The following is a 13,130-nucleotide window of genomic DNA, read 5'->3' on the forward strand; positions in this document are numbered from 1 at the left end:
CTGGTGGTATGGTTTTATCCCAGGCCATTATCGAATTTTTGTGTCGCCATAACAATCTTTTATCTTGAATCACGGGCGAAAGCGACGGACGGACCATTTTTGCTTGAAGGACAAGAGGCCAGTACCACCCACCCCTCGGATCTACTGCTGTATCCTTGATGGCGGTGAAAGCTACACGACGATGGACTTATGAATCTTCACTACTATTAAACAATAAAACAAGAACTTTTTTATGTGCACCCAGCAAATTGTCCCACAACACCGCACGAACCGATCAACACTACACGATTAGGCCAACACTTTTTTATGGTGTGCACTTAGCAATTTTCAATGACTGACCGTACTCCATCGCGAAGAAAATTACACGTCTCGTGTCTACAAAGGCATCCCCATAATCACGCGAGGCATGAGAAAACGAAATCACTCACCCTCACATAATCACGCAACCATCTCCTGTAATCACGCTCCCTCAGATAAGCTTCAAACAAACCCTCAAAAGAAAAAAGATAAGCTTCAAACAGAAAATCACTCAACCCCGCGGTCCCTCCCTGCCTCCGCCGTGCCACCCAGCATGCAGGAGCCACCGCGCCCCCAGCCTTATGCTGCCCGCAGCATGTCGCGCCGCCGTGCCACGAGGGAGCAGGAGCCGCCATGACCTCAGCATCCTTCCGTGCCGTCCGCAGCATGCCGCACGCCACGCACCGCGTCACCGAGGGAGCAGGAGCCGCCGCCGCCATTCACCGCGTCCTCCGCCTCCCTCACTCCGCCGCCGCGAGCTGCCTCACTGGCCGGATCCACTCGATTTGGGCAAGCCGCTACCACATCCCTCAAGGGAACTGGACTGCGTGTAATATGCCTCCGCCACGCCCCACTCCTTGCATGGCGTGCACTGCCTGAACGCGACCACCGTCGGTCCACTCCACGCGCGGACGCGCCAACCTTAGCACCATCTCCATCCACTCGACGACGTACTCATCGCGTGGACGCCGCCACGATCTGGATGTTGCATCGCCTCAGGTTATTATGTTCATAAAGGTAGGCTACTTTAGGTACTCATTGGAACAGGGAGTTGTTGTTTTCCCCGTTTAGGCTAATGATGTTTATAGAAGACGCAACTCCAAATAGTTTTGCTTTATGTATGACTACAATATAAACTTTATTTGGGTAGTATATTTATTTGATTGACTCGATGTGATCTGGAGGTGTGCTCAGTTTTATGTTAGAAATTTAGCATTTTTCACGTTTGATCTGAGCATATCTGGAGGTGTGCCAAAGACTGAAGCATCGCCACTGTTGTTTTTTCGTGCACCACAAACGCTCATCGACATGCAATGTTTTTTTCGTGCCGGGGGACCAGAAGTTGGAGATCCGGTGTATGTTATTTTTCTCAATGAGAACCATGTTGAATTAGATTAGTTGAAATCTTGGTTTTGGCCATGTACTTGCAGTTCCATCGGTTGTTCATAATAAACAGAAAACTGAGGTGGATTGTGATTTCTAAATCTGGGGAGGGAATTAGCAAAACTTCAGAAGAAGTAGGAGACCGTGTTTAAGTATACTGCCATCAACCTGGCAGTATTCATTAACAGTTAGCAAAGGACATACAACTTCTAGATTCCATTGTAGAGAAACAAGCACAAATTTTTTCAGAGTGCAAGCTTTATCCTGCAGACGCCTAAATACAATCAATTTACCCCCTGTAAGTGCATCCAATTTGATGTTCTTGTCAGTTGTATTATTTAGTGGGCGCGGGTTTCTAGCACCAATATAATTCCTTAAATGGTGATCTATCTTGCCGTCTTGTGACCCCCAGTTGATAAGCAATGTCAAGAACCACCATTGTTTCACTGAGTCAAATTATCATTTTGTAGGCCTTATATAGAAGAACTATAGTTGAAGCTTTCCGAGTATACCAAAAGATGTCAAATCTAACACCAGATGGTTCAGGAGGTAGTCTCAAAGGTATAAATTCAGCACTAGATCCTACTTCCGTGTTTGTACACTTCTATCTGAAATTCCCGTGAATATCATGTTAGTTTGTTTGTTCACTGTACACTGCAATATACTATTTGCAAGTTTGCGTTGACAGTGTAGTCTCTGCCTCCCAGTATGACTATAATCAAACAAACACCATGAATGCCTTTACTAAAAGTGAGAATTCGATCCTCCATTGATCATGAATGCCCTTACTAAAATTGAATGCATATTTTTTTGGCTTGGTGGAGTTGTGGAGCGTCTGCATCAATGCACCACACTCGAATTAGCGGTCGACCACACTGAGATGACCAAAATGGAGGCGTTGATTCGTTAGGTTTGGCTCATCTTCTTCACTGAGAATGACTTGACTGATCTGGAACTTTTTTTTGGCCTAACAAATATCCCAAATGTTCTCCAGTCAGTCACCTCACTCGCCTTTGACTCCCTGCAATCGAGACCCCAAGACACTGGTATCTCTGCACCCACTTCTCCCCCCTGATAGATTAACTTACTGTCTTGTCGATTCGGTTCTCTATTTTGAGCATATGTGACGTTGTTTTGCAGGGCATTCAGTTCTGATTTCTATTTGCAAGGACTCGGTTTTTTATTGTAGTTTGCGGGGTTAATTTCTTGCTGTGAATAACTGACACTCTTGTGTGGAGGGTTCAGTTCTTGGCTTGCAAGGACTCAGTTTATGTACTGCTGCTCCTAGAGAGGGTGCATCAATCATTTGAATGATGAGAAAGTGTCTTTTAAAATTTTGAATGGTGATTTGATTTTGCAATTTTTTTAACTTGTCAGGCAAGCCTGATTTATATGGAAGCACATGACTAATGCTCTATCGTGGTATATGCACGCAAGGCACTGCTTGAACTTTGGATTGGCTTGCATTTATGGGCATGTTTTAAATAGGAAAGAAACCTTTGACATGTACGTACCTAACAGCGAACTGCTTGCATCCATGCTGCATGTAGAAACCTTGACAATTTCTTCTGTACTTATTATTTTCTCCGAGATAGGACATTGAATCTACATATGTTTCTGCAAATTATATTATGATCCATCTCGAATGAGTCTTTCTGTCTACCGAACTATCTACTTGTCATGAATTGAAGTTTATTGGTTTTCCTTTTCTCTACAGATTGTGTAGTATGCCATTGTTTTCCTTAGATAAAGGAAAGTATAGTATGCTAAAGAAGATGACATATTTGAATATAAATGTGACCTTAATTTGTTTAAGAAGGAAAGTATAGTATCAAACGCTGAAATATCTCTAGATACATCTGTTTGAGCGACAAGTAATATCGATCGGAGGGAGTACTATATGATACTTTTTCCCTTGTTTGTTTTTGGAAACATTTGTGGTTCATCATGTAATAACCATGACAATCATAATATAGAACTTTTTTCCCATTGTTTTAAATGACATTGCTTGTGCCTTGCGACAGTGTATGACCCTTAATCAATTCTACCTCTGATAAAGTTTACCATTCGGGGCTCATTTAGTATGTTCCTAATTTTCCTTTTTGTACCTTTTCTGTCTCTACCATGTTCGTTTGTACAATGCCTAATCATATCATAAGTCTTATGAAGTTTGCATTAGAAAACAGAAACATCATGGAATATTTGATTCCATTTTTACTATACGCACAGTAAATATCCCATATGTTCTCTATGGAGAAGTTCACCCCGTTGATTGCCTTTGGTGTGTGAATTTTGCTAACTATGAACAAGAAAATTCCTGTGTACGGTTTATTCGTGCATTGCACGTGCACGTTTACCAGTGCCAGAAGAAGTGCAAAGGCTAGCTAGTTGTATTTGAGGAACCGTCATGAATAAGAGATAATTTACTTACATGTTGCATGTGTCTTATTAATTTCTGTTCCACCGTACTTGATTAGGATATATGTTGTGCATTTTCACCTAATCATGTTTAATTATCAAATCATCAAGATGGTCATTCTGGCTTTTGTACATCATGCACACCGGTGTGTACTCCCTCTGTTTTTATTTACTCGGTATATTAGTTAGTTTTGACTGAAGTCAAACTTTATAAAGTTTGACCAAGTTTGCAGAAAACAATATGAACATTTACAGTAACAAATTTATATATAACATCCCCCTAATTAGTACTCGATCGTCAACCCATCTTATAGATGTTGCATCTGTTGAAAAACAGAGAGCACATCGTACTCGATCTTCACTATATGTCAAGTACTATCGTTTTCTGTAAATGTATATAGAAAGTTCTAGCTCAACGAACAAGCAAAAGCAGAGAGAAAAATAAATTCAAGCAACATTCTCCTCGATGAGGCAGAGCATGGCCTCGCATACCTGGGTGGCGTCGGCCTCGGCGCGGCGCCTGCTCAACGTCGAGAACACCAGCCTCCGCTCGAGACCAACAAGAAGATACAACAACTTGCGAAACACAGGCATTCATATCATAGGTTCACATGCATGCACAACACGCAAAAACAGAGACATTCAGTTGAAATTACCTCACTATGTATCTTGGCAATATGGCCCATCTTTGAAAAGAATCTTTTAGTATTCAGAAAGATGTCTCACCGGGATGAGCAAGTAAACCAGAGTATTTGGCAGGTAAAGAATGCCATTTCTGAAATATGTTATCAAGCACATTTCAGTGTCATATTTTTCGTCCAAGTTGATTTGTAATTCAAAACATGCAGCTCCATATGTTGATTAATTCCTTCATAAAGTGCCCACTCACAACAACATAACAGAATGCATGTATGCTTTGACTAACAATCCATCCAACATTTTTTGCAAGCCAAAATTTCGACAAGGTTCGCCAACTACCACTTCACTGGACAGGGAAAACAGCTCACCTGACATGATGCAAAAGCTAGCTCCTGAAAGAGAGATGTGCCATCAACTGAATAAAGCGACATTTGAGTTCTTTGCAACCACCCTAGTGTTGTCCAGAAACGATGCAAGGACCTGTGAGCATGCAGCAGATCTTAGCAACCATCTGCGGACACAAGTTTCACTGAATGGACTTGAGCACTTGGATCAACACATACACATACAAGTTGGAAGCCAGAAGACGGTAACCAACATGGTTAGTTTGGTATTATTAATCTCATTTACAGAGAGACTGCACAGCCCTCGCACATGGAGTGCCAATCTTTGTCCCAATCTGAAGCCCCCTAGTCTAGAAGGAAGAAAGGGGAAGATTGAGAATGGGGGAAAATTGGTAGGAGAAAGTAAAAATAAATAAATAGAAAACCCATTTAGCTGGCCCCACCAAGACACATGTGGCTTGACTAATGGCATCTGTGCTGTGACCCCTGCACTGCACCTGAGCCAGACCCCCTAACCAACGTACGGCACCTGAGCCGGACCCTCCTCTCACTTCATTATAGCGGGACCTGCACGTACTATACTACCTACCTTGCTAGTTCATAGATCGATCCAGATCTGCTCCAAATCAGGCAATCAGTACCTTTAACAAACGAACAAGTGAGAAAGCTAGGAAGAAAATGTCCTTCCACGTCCTGCCGTTGCTACTGCTGCTGCATCTAGTTGCCCGTCTCCCGGCGTCGACGCGGGCGCCGGCGGTGGTTACCCACCTGCCAGGATTCGATGGCCCTCTGCCCTTCCACCTCGAAACAGGGTAAGCTAGCTACCCCAAAGGCCACAGCTAAACTTTGGTGAATTCCTGGTCCGACTCCGACCTTGAAATCTCATGGCCGGTGTGATGATCCAGGTACGTGGGCGTGGAGGAGGAGACCGGGACGGAGCTCTTCTACTACTTCGTGGAGTCCGAGAGGAGCCCCGGCACCGACCCCGTCATCCTGTGGCTCACCGGCGGCCCCCGCTGCTCGGGCTTCTGCGGCATGGTCTTCCAAGTCGGTACGTCTCACTCCCTCGGTCAAACAGTTTGTCAGCTCCGGCGACATGGATGCATAGTTTAAAAAACTGGACCCATAAAAATCGAAACCGGCGATCTCACCGCGCGGCTTTTAAGCTAAAAAGACCAACCTGCAATTGGACTGGTAAAAACCCGTGTAAATCGGCCGTTTTTTTTGCATGAACCGGAGGCATAAAACCGGCAGTTGAACCAGTGCCACTCACAAAAATAAAAAATAACCTGGGTCATAAGGATATAGGTGCGGATGTTGCCTATAACCACCCTGCTTAGCCAACTTTCTTGTTAGATTTAAGTAAATGATTGTATTTTACTCTATTTACTATGACACGGATACACAAAACAAATTAATGGTATAAAAAAGCCAGACATCGAACCGATGAACCGGTGGTCCGACCAGTAAAAACCTGAACCGACGGCCTCGCCGGTTCGATCACCGGTTTGGTGTTTTAAACTATGCATAGATGCTGCACTCCATATGATCTTTCTTACCATCGGTTTAATTTAATTTGTCTGTTTGATGTTTTCTCCTCTCACAGGTCCTATAAACTTTGTGGTGGCACCGTATAACGGTAGCTTGCCGCAGCTTGTCTATAACCCCTATTCATGGTCCAAGGTGAGGTCTCCGGCACACAAGATGTTTCAGTTCCTTCAATTATACATCCGTTTGAGTGACAATTATTTCTGAACGGTGGGGGTATTTATTAATTAATCTGCAAGTCTGCAGATTGCAAGCATCATCTTCTTGGATACTCCCGTCGGCGCTGGATTCTCGTATGCTCATGATCCCAAAGGTTACGATGTTGGAGACATATCGTCTTCTTGGCAAGTTGTTACATTTCTGGACAAGGTGAAAAGAAGGCTACACATGTTGTGGTCTTCCTTCATAATTGAAATATTTATCTCTTCTTATTACGTCATATGCCTATATTTGCAGTGGTTCAGCGATCACCCACGCTATGCTTCAAATCCTTTTTACATTGGAGGAACTTCATATGCTGGAAAGGTTGTTCCACTTATTGCACAATACATTTCACAAGGTATGTAACTCTAGATAACACGATGCATTTTCATGTAAATATACATAAATCATGTCTTAAACAAGAGCCCTTTCGATAATCACCACATGTCCACACAGACACATTTAAGCAAGACATTTTCCTTATTTTTTATAAATAAGTGATATTAGAACCCCTCGCCCATGCATCATTGCGATGTTCGCCACCATCTTTATGGAAGTTTTTTTGCCATAACATCTTTATTAAAGTTTTGCTTTATTAAAGTTGATGCAATGCAATGGCGCAAAACATATCAACAATTAGAGTACATAGCGTAGACAACTAAATACTCATTACAAAATATGAACATAACACCTATGACTAATTTGACTTTTTTGCAACAACGCCTTAAAGGGATATACGCCCTCACGCCGTCGTTACCATGCAGAGACGGATCCAACATGGTGTAAGGGTGGGGCAGGCCACATCCTACGAAATAGAAGTAGTTAGAATAATGAGGTGACATACATGGTGAGGTGGGAAATGTTGGGAAATAGAATAGTGAATTTGATGAGGTGTCATGCATGGAGAGGTGGGATGTGTGCATGCATGTTGAGAGAAATAAATGTAGTAGGGTTGATGAGGTGGCATTCATGAGTTGTGCGCATGTTGAAATAATAAATAGAAGTTGTAGGGACCAATTAATTAGATAAATAGGATCTGAATACTTTGTCTATCAATTGCTTATCCAACTAAAACTCCGTATAGCCTTGTAAAATAGAAAATTGTAATATTGTTAAAATATTTTTCAAGGCAAATCCAAATGTCCAATCTAAGATAATTTATAAATATAGTAGCCAAGTAAATATTTGGACTAGACCCTGATTCAAAATGACGCATTCTCTTTAACCGTGAGAGTAGTAACTTAATTATGACTTACACGTAGCGTACCACACAAGTGGTACCTTTACAAGAAAATTTCTATAAATCAAACATTGTCACAGTGTCATGTCTTGGTTAAAAGCGGCGAGGGGCTAGGTTTTCCTCGTTTTTAAGTTCATGGACCAAATGTAGACTTGACAACAATTGACGGAATAAAAAAATACAATTTCTTAAATTTAAATGTTGTTCTTTCCCTTTATTTTGCTCAGATAGATTTCTAGTGTCTCCACCATTTAGCTTGGACATGGACCAATTCATGTTTCGAATTTTTCTCATTGATCCTCTTATCCTAGTAATCCCTTCATAATGTGATGACATTCTTTTCGTTCTTACTTTACTCCAGGAAACGAACAAAGAAGGCAAGATGAGATTAATCTCAAGGTGTCAAATGATAGTTAGTATTAGATAGTATATATATTTAATGGTAACAACAAAAGAGATACACAAGTAATGTGAAATCATAATGTTTTCCTTTTTGTTTTATCAATTCAATATTTTACAGGGCTATTTAGTTGGCAACCCTATTACAGGCTTAAGGTTTGATGATTTCAATTCCAGAATACCATATGGTCATGGTGTTGGAATCATTTCTGATCAACTATATGAGGTAATTCCATATTCATATGTTTTAACAAAGAGCAGTGACAAAATCATGGATCTTGTTTTCCTTTTCCTTTTCCTTTTCAAAGGCTGCAATGGAGAATTGTGAAGGTAATTATGTAAGCAACAACAACAACAACAACAAAGCCTTTAGTCCCAAGCAAGTTGGGGTAGGCTAGAGGTGAAACCCATAAGATCTCGCAACCAACTCATGGCTCTGGCACATGGATAGCAAGCTTCCACGCACCCCTGTCCATAGCTAGCTCTTTGTCGATACTCCAATCCTTCTGGTCTCTCTTAACGGACTCCTCCCATGTCAAAATCGGTCGACCCCGCCCTCTCTTGACATTCGCCGCACGCTTTAGCCGTCCGCTATGCACTAGAGCTTCTGGAGGCCTGCGCTGAATATGCCCAAACCATCTCAAACGATGTTGGACAAGCTTCTCCTCAATTGGTGCTACCCCAACTCTATCTCGTATATCATCATTCCGGACTCGATCCTTCCTCGTGTGGCCACACATCCATCTCAACATACGCATCTCCGCCACACCTAACTGTTGAACATGTCGCCTTTTAGTCGGCCAACACTCCGCGCCATACAACATTGCGGGTCGAACCGCCGTCCTGTAGAACTTGCCTTTTAGCTTTTGTGGCACTCTCTTGTCATAGAGAATGCCAGAAGCTTGGCGCCACTTCATCCATCCGGCTTTGATTTGATGGTTCACATCTTCATCAATACCCCCATCCTCCTGCAACATTGACCCCAAATACCGAAAGGTGTCCTTCCGAGGTACCACCTGGCCATCAAGGCTAACCTCCTCCTCCTCACAGCTAGTAGTACTGAAACCGCACATCATGTACTCGGTTTTAGTTCTACTAAGCCTAAACCCTTTCGATTTCAAGGTTTGTCTCCATAACTCTAACTTCCTATTTACCCCCGTCCGACTATCGTCAACTAGCACCACATCATCCGCAAAGAGCATACACCATGGGATATCTCCTTGTATACCCCTTGTGACCTCATCCATCACCAATGCAAAAAGATAAGGGCTCAAAGCTGACCCCTGATGCAGTCCTATCTTAATCGGGAAGTCATCGGTGTCGACATCACTTGTTCGAACACTTGTCACAACATTATTGTACATGTCCTTGATGAGGGTAATGTACTTTGCTGGGACTTTGTGTTTCTCCAAGGCCCACCACATGACATTCCGCGGTATCTTATCATAGGCCTTCTCCAAGTCAATGAACACCATATGCAAGTCCTTCTTATGCTCCCTATATCTCTCCATAAGTTGTCGTACCAAGAAAATGGCTTCCATGGTCGACCTTCCAGGCATGAAACCAAACTAATTTTTGGTCACGCTTGTCATTCTTCTTAAGCGGTGCTCAATGACTCTCTCCCATAGCTTCATTGTATGGCTCATCAGTTTAATTCCACGGTAATTAGTACAACTCTGAACATCCCCTTGTTCTTGAAGATTGGTACTAATATACTCCGTCTCCATTCTTCTGGCATCTTGTTTGCCCGAAAAATGAGGTTGAAAAGCTTGGTTAGCCATACTATCGCTATGTCCCCGAGACCTTTCCACACCTCAATGGGGATACAATCAGGGCCCATCGCCTTGCCTCCTTTTATCCTTTTTAAAGCCTCCTTCACCTCAGACTCCTGGATGCGCCGCACAAAACGCATGCTGGTCTCATCAAAGGAGTCATTCAGTTCAATGGTAGAACTCTCATTCTCCCCATTGAACAGCTTGTTGAAGGTAATTATGTAAGCCCAATGAATAAAATGTGCGCTGCGGTTATAAATACCATTGAAAATGTAAGTTTATTTTACTGAAAAATTATTTCTCCGAAATCACGTATAGTAGCTACCATTTGATTAATGCACTGGTCTCTCAGCTCATTTCTGAACTGTACAAAGAATATATCTTGGGTGATAGATGTGTACATGATGCACCAAAACCTGTGAAGAATGATACTTCAAGAAGTAGGTTTATGTCAGAAGAACAATTTCAGCTAAGCAAATCATCTCCTCATCCTACTATCAATTGTTTCGTAAGTTAGTCTTATCCCTGGAGTGTTACTTCATTAGAAGATTTGATAGAGTGTGAATTGTTGAATTATATGAATTCCTCGTTCCTCTAATGTGAATTTGTCTACATTGCTTTCTGAAATGCAGAATTACCGGTACTACCTGTCTAACATTTGGGCAAATGATCACAGGACTAGAGATGCTCTTAGGATCAAGAAGGTAACCAATTGATATCTTTTCTGTTTGTCTAAATGGCTAGAGGCCTTTATGATTTTTATTTTTAACGCTTGATTTTCTCAATGAAATCGACATTCAACTCCATTTCATCAAAAAGGAAAAAAAAATCTTCCTCAAAGAATGCCTACATAGTAAGGTTATGCGTGCTTCTGTTGCTCTGAAGTTAAACTGGCTGCCATCATATGCTTACAAATTATTTGGAATGATGTTGTGATGATTATTGACTACACAAGTATGGCATATAGGGAACCATTGGCACGTGGGTAAGATGCATCAAAGGATTCCCTTATGCGTACAACGTTCCAAGTAGCATAGAGTATCAGTTCAACCTCACCACCAGGGGTTACCGTGCGCTTGTGTTCAGGTGAAAAGACCAAAGGAGAATTCTCGAGTTGTAACATACAACTACGTTTTCTCTTGCGAGAGGACCTATTTGTGTTTTTCTATATTTTTTCCACCACTTAAAATCATGACCTGTGAGTGCAGCGGAGACCATGATATGGTGGTACCACATTTGGGAACACAGGCTTGGATAAGATCCTTCAACTTCTCCATTGTTGATGACTAGAGAGCATGGCATGTTGATGGCCAGTCTGCAGGGTCAAGTCATCTGACTCTTATCCTTTAAATTGTGCCATCCTCCTCTCTCTTTCTTTTCTTGTTCTTAGACCAAGCATAAAAATTGTTAACCCTTTCCAGTGATTACAATCTGACTGAACCTCCTCACTCAGTAAACCAGGAGTTACATCAAAGCATATAAAGGTCTCAATGCTACACCAATGATGGGCAGCATGTCTTCTGTAGAATAACTCATACTCGTATAGAACTTTGCAAAAGACAGCTTATGTTGCATATAATTTAACAAAGGTTGTTTGTTTAGGGCTCTATTATTCTATAAAGCCAGGCGCATTGGCGCCTTCTGTCTACAATTGATATGTTAGCAACAGTATGTTATGCTGCCAAGGGATTACAACACCCCGCCAGCAAACGAATTGTACATGCTTTCACATTTTAATTATGTTAGTTTTGTGTTATTTGATTAGGAATACATTCTTTCTATGCAGATATACAATTGGTTATGCCAATCACATGACATTTGCGACAATAAAGGTATATCGTTCTCCTTTCTACATATATTTATGCATAATACAAACCCCGTTACATATGTTACTTATAATGTATAGAGGATGCAGATGTGGCAGTATAAAACCGTGAATTTGCTTCTTACGTACGTAGGGTGGTGGTCATACAGCAATCAGCTTCCGGCCTAAACAAGGATTTGCCATGGGTCAGCGGTGGCTGGACAATGAGCCGCTGTGATGCGCCTGCTTTGGTTGTACTGTTTTCTTGTGCTTACAGTCCTTGCAAGTTCTCCTTTCTTCTTACAGTTACGCTTCTGTGGCCCGATAGAACAAGTATGTTCTTGCAACTCATTTAGGCCAATGGGGGTTGGGTCCTCTAGTTTACTTTTGTAAGTTGAGTTGATCCTGCTTGCTTCCATAACTTTGTTACATGTGTTTTTCTCTTATGGCGTACTAGTCATTTAGGGTTGAGCATGCAACAGCTTATGTAATAATCATTTTGATCTTCTGTTCTCTAATTCCATTCAGTTGGTGAGTATGTTTCTTTCGCTGTGAGAGTTAGTAAAACAGGTAAAGTGCACGAGAAATGCTCTTGCAACGAACAATTTGTTTCCTTAATATACTCTTTTTTTAGAAACGTATTACAGACGCAGACGCTCACAACACGCACACACACTCATCCCTATGAACACATGCATGCAAACCTATCCATATGAGCACCTATGAAACACTGAGCCAACATATCTTGAGATTGATAAAGTCGCCACAAATGAATCTAAAAACATTGCATGAAGCACAAGCATGCAAAGGGAAGAATCAATTGCTCAACCCAATAATTACTAACTGATTGTAGCGGGATGTAATTGACTTTTTTTTTGCCACGTCACCCCTTCTGGCGGGATCCACCTGTCATAATCATGCTCAAAACGGCCCAAGCCGGCGACTAGTGTTTTTTGCAAAAAATTATGAAAAAAATAATGCGTTCTGGCACAATTCCGTAAATGTGTGGTTCCTGCAAACCTAGCCTGAAGTGTCGACGTTTTTTGCAATTCACTCCATTTCAGTTGAATTGCAGTAACCCAAAGATAGTATATTAGGCCTACAAAACCATAGCCGGCCGGTTTGTTGCAAGGGGCACAGAGCAAATAGAAAAGCCAGTTCAAACTCCCACATAACTGCAACCAAATAACAGGACAAGCTAATGTAAACTACTATCTCTACCTATTGTGCGCCTCTGCATCTTTTTTCTTCCTTTCCTTCGCCTTGTTCTTCTCACTCCTTTCATCACCGCCTTCCTTGCTCTTCTTCTTCTTCTTCTTCTTGCCGCCACCCTTCTCCTCATCGAACAGACTGCTCCTTCGCTG

General features: G+C 41.9%; 1 protein-coding gene across 1 annotated transcript; it reads left to right on the forward strand.

Moving 5' to 3' along the window:
• The first annotated feature begins 5,408 nt into the window (after positions 1 to 5,408).
• LOC119349488 (serine carboxypeptidase-like 18) lies at positions 5,409 to 12,304 on the forward strand. Its single transcript, XM_037617529.1, has 15 exons — positions 5,409 to 5,614; positions 5,708 to 5,853; positions 6,409 to 6,485; positions 6,597 to 6,719; positions 6,807 to 6,909; positions 8,153 to 8,190; positions 8,312 to 8,416; positions 8,499 to 8,520; positions 10,176 to 10,234; positions 10,315 to 10,470; positions 10,595 to 10,666; positions 10,930 to 11,048; positions 11,171 to 11,284; positions 11,749 to 11,794; positions 11,921 to 12,304. The coding sequence occupies exons 1-13, from the start codon at positions 5,481 to 5,483 to the stop codon at positions 11,250 to 11,252; spliced, it is 1,236 nt and encodes a 411-aa protein (XP_037473426.1). The 5' UTR covers positions 5,409 to 5,480; the 3' UTR covers positions 11,253 to 11,284; positions 11,749 to 11,794; positions 11,921 to 12,304.
• Positions 12,305 to 13,130: the final 826 nt, after the last annotated feature.

This window comes from Triticum dicoccoides, chromosome 1B, assembly GCF_002162155.2.
Source record: "Triticum dicoccoides isolate Atlit2015 ecotype Zavitan chromosome 1B, WEW_v2.0, whole genome shotgun sequence".
NCBI lineage: Eukaryota > Viridiplantae > Streptophyta > Magnoliopsida > Poales > Poaceae > Triticum > Triticum dicoccoides.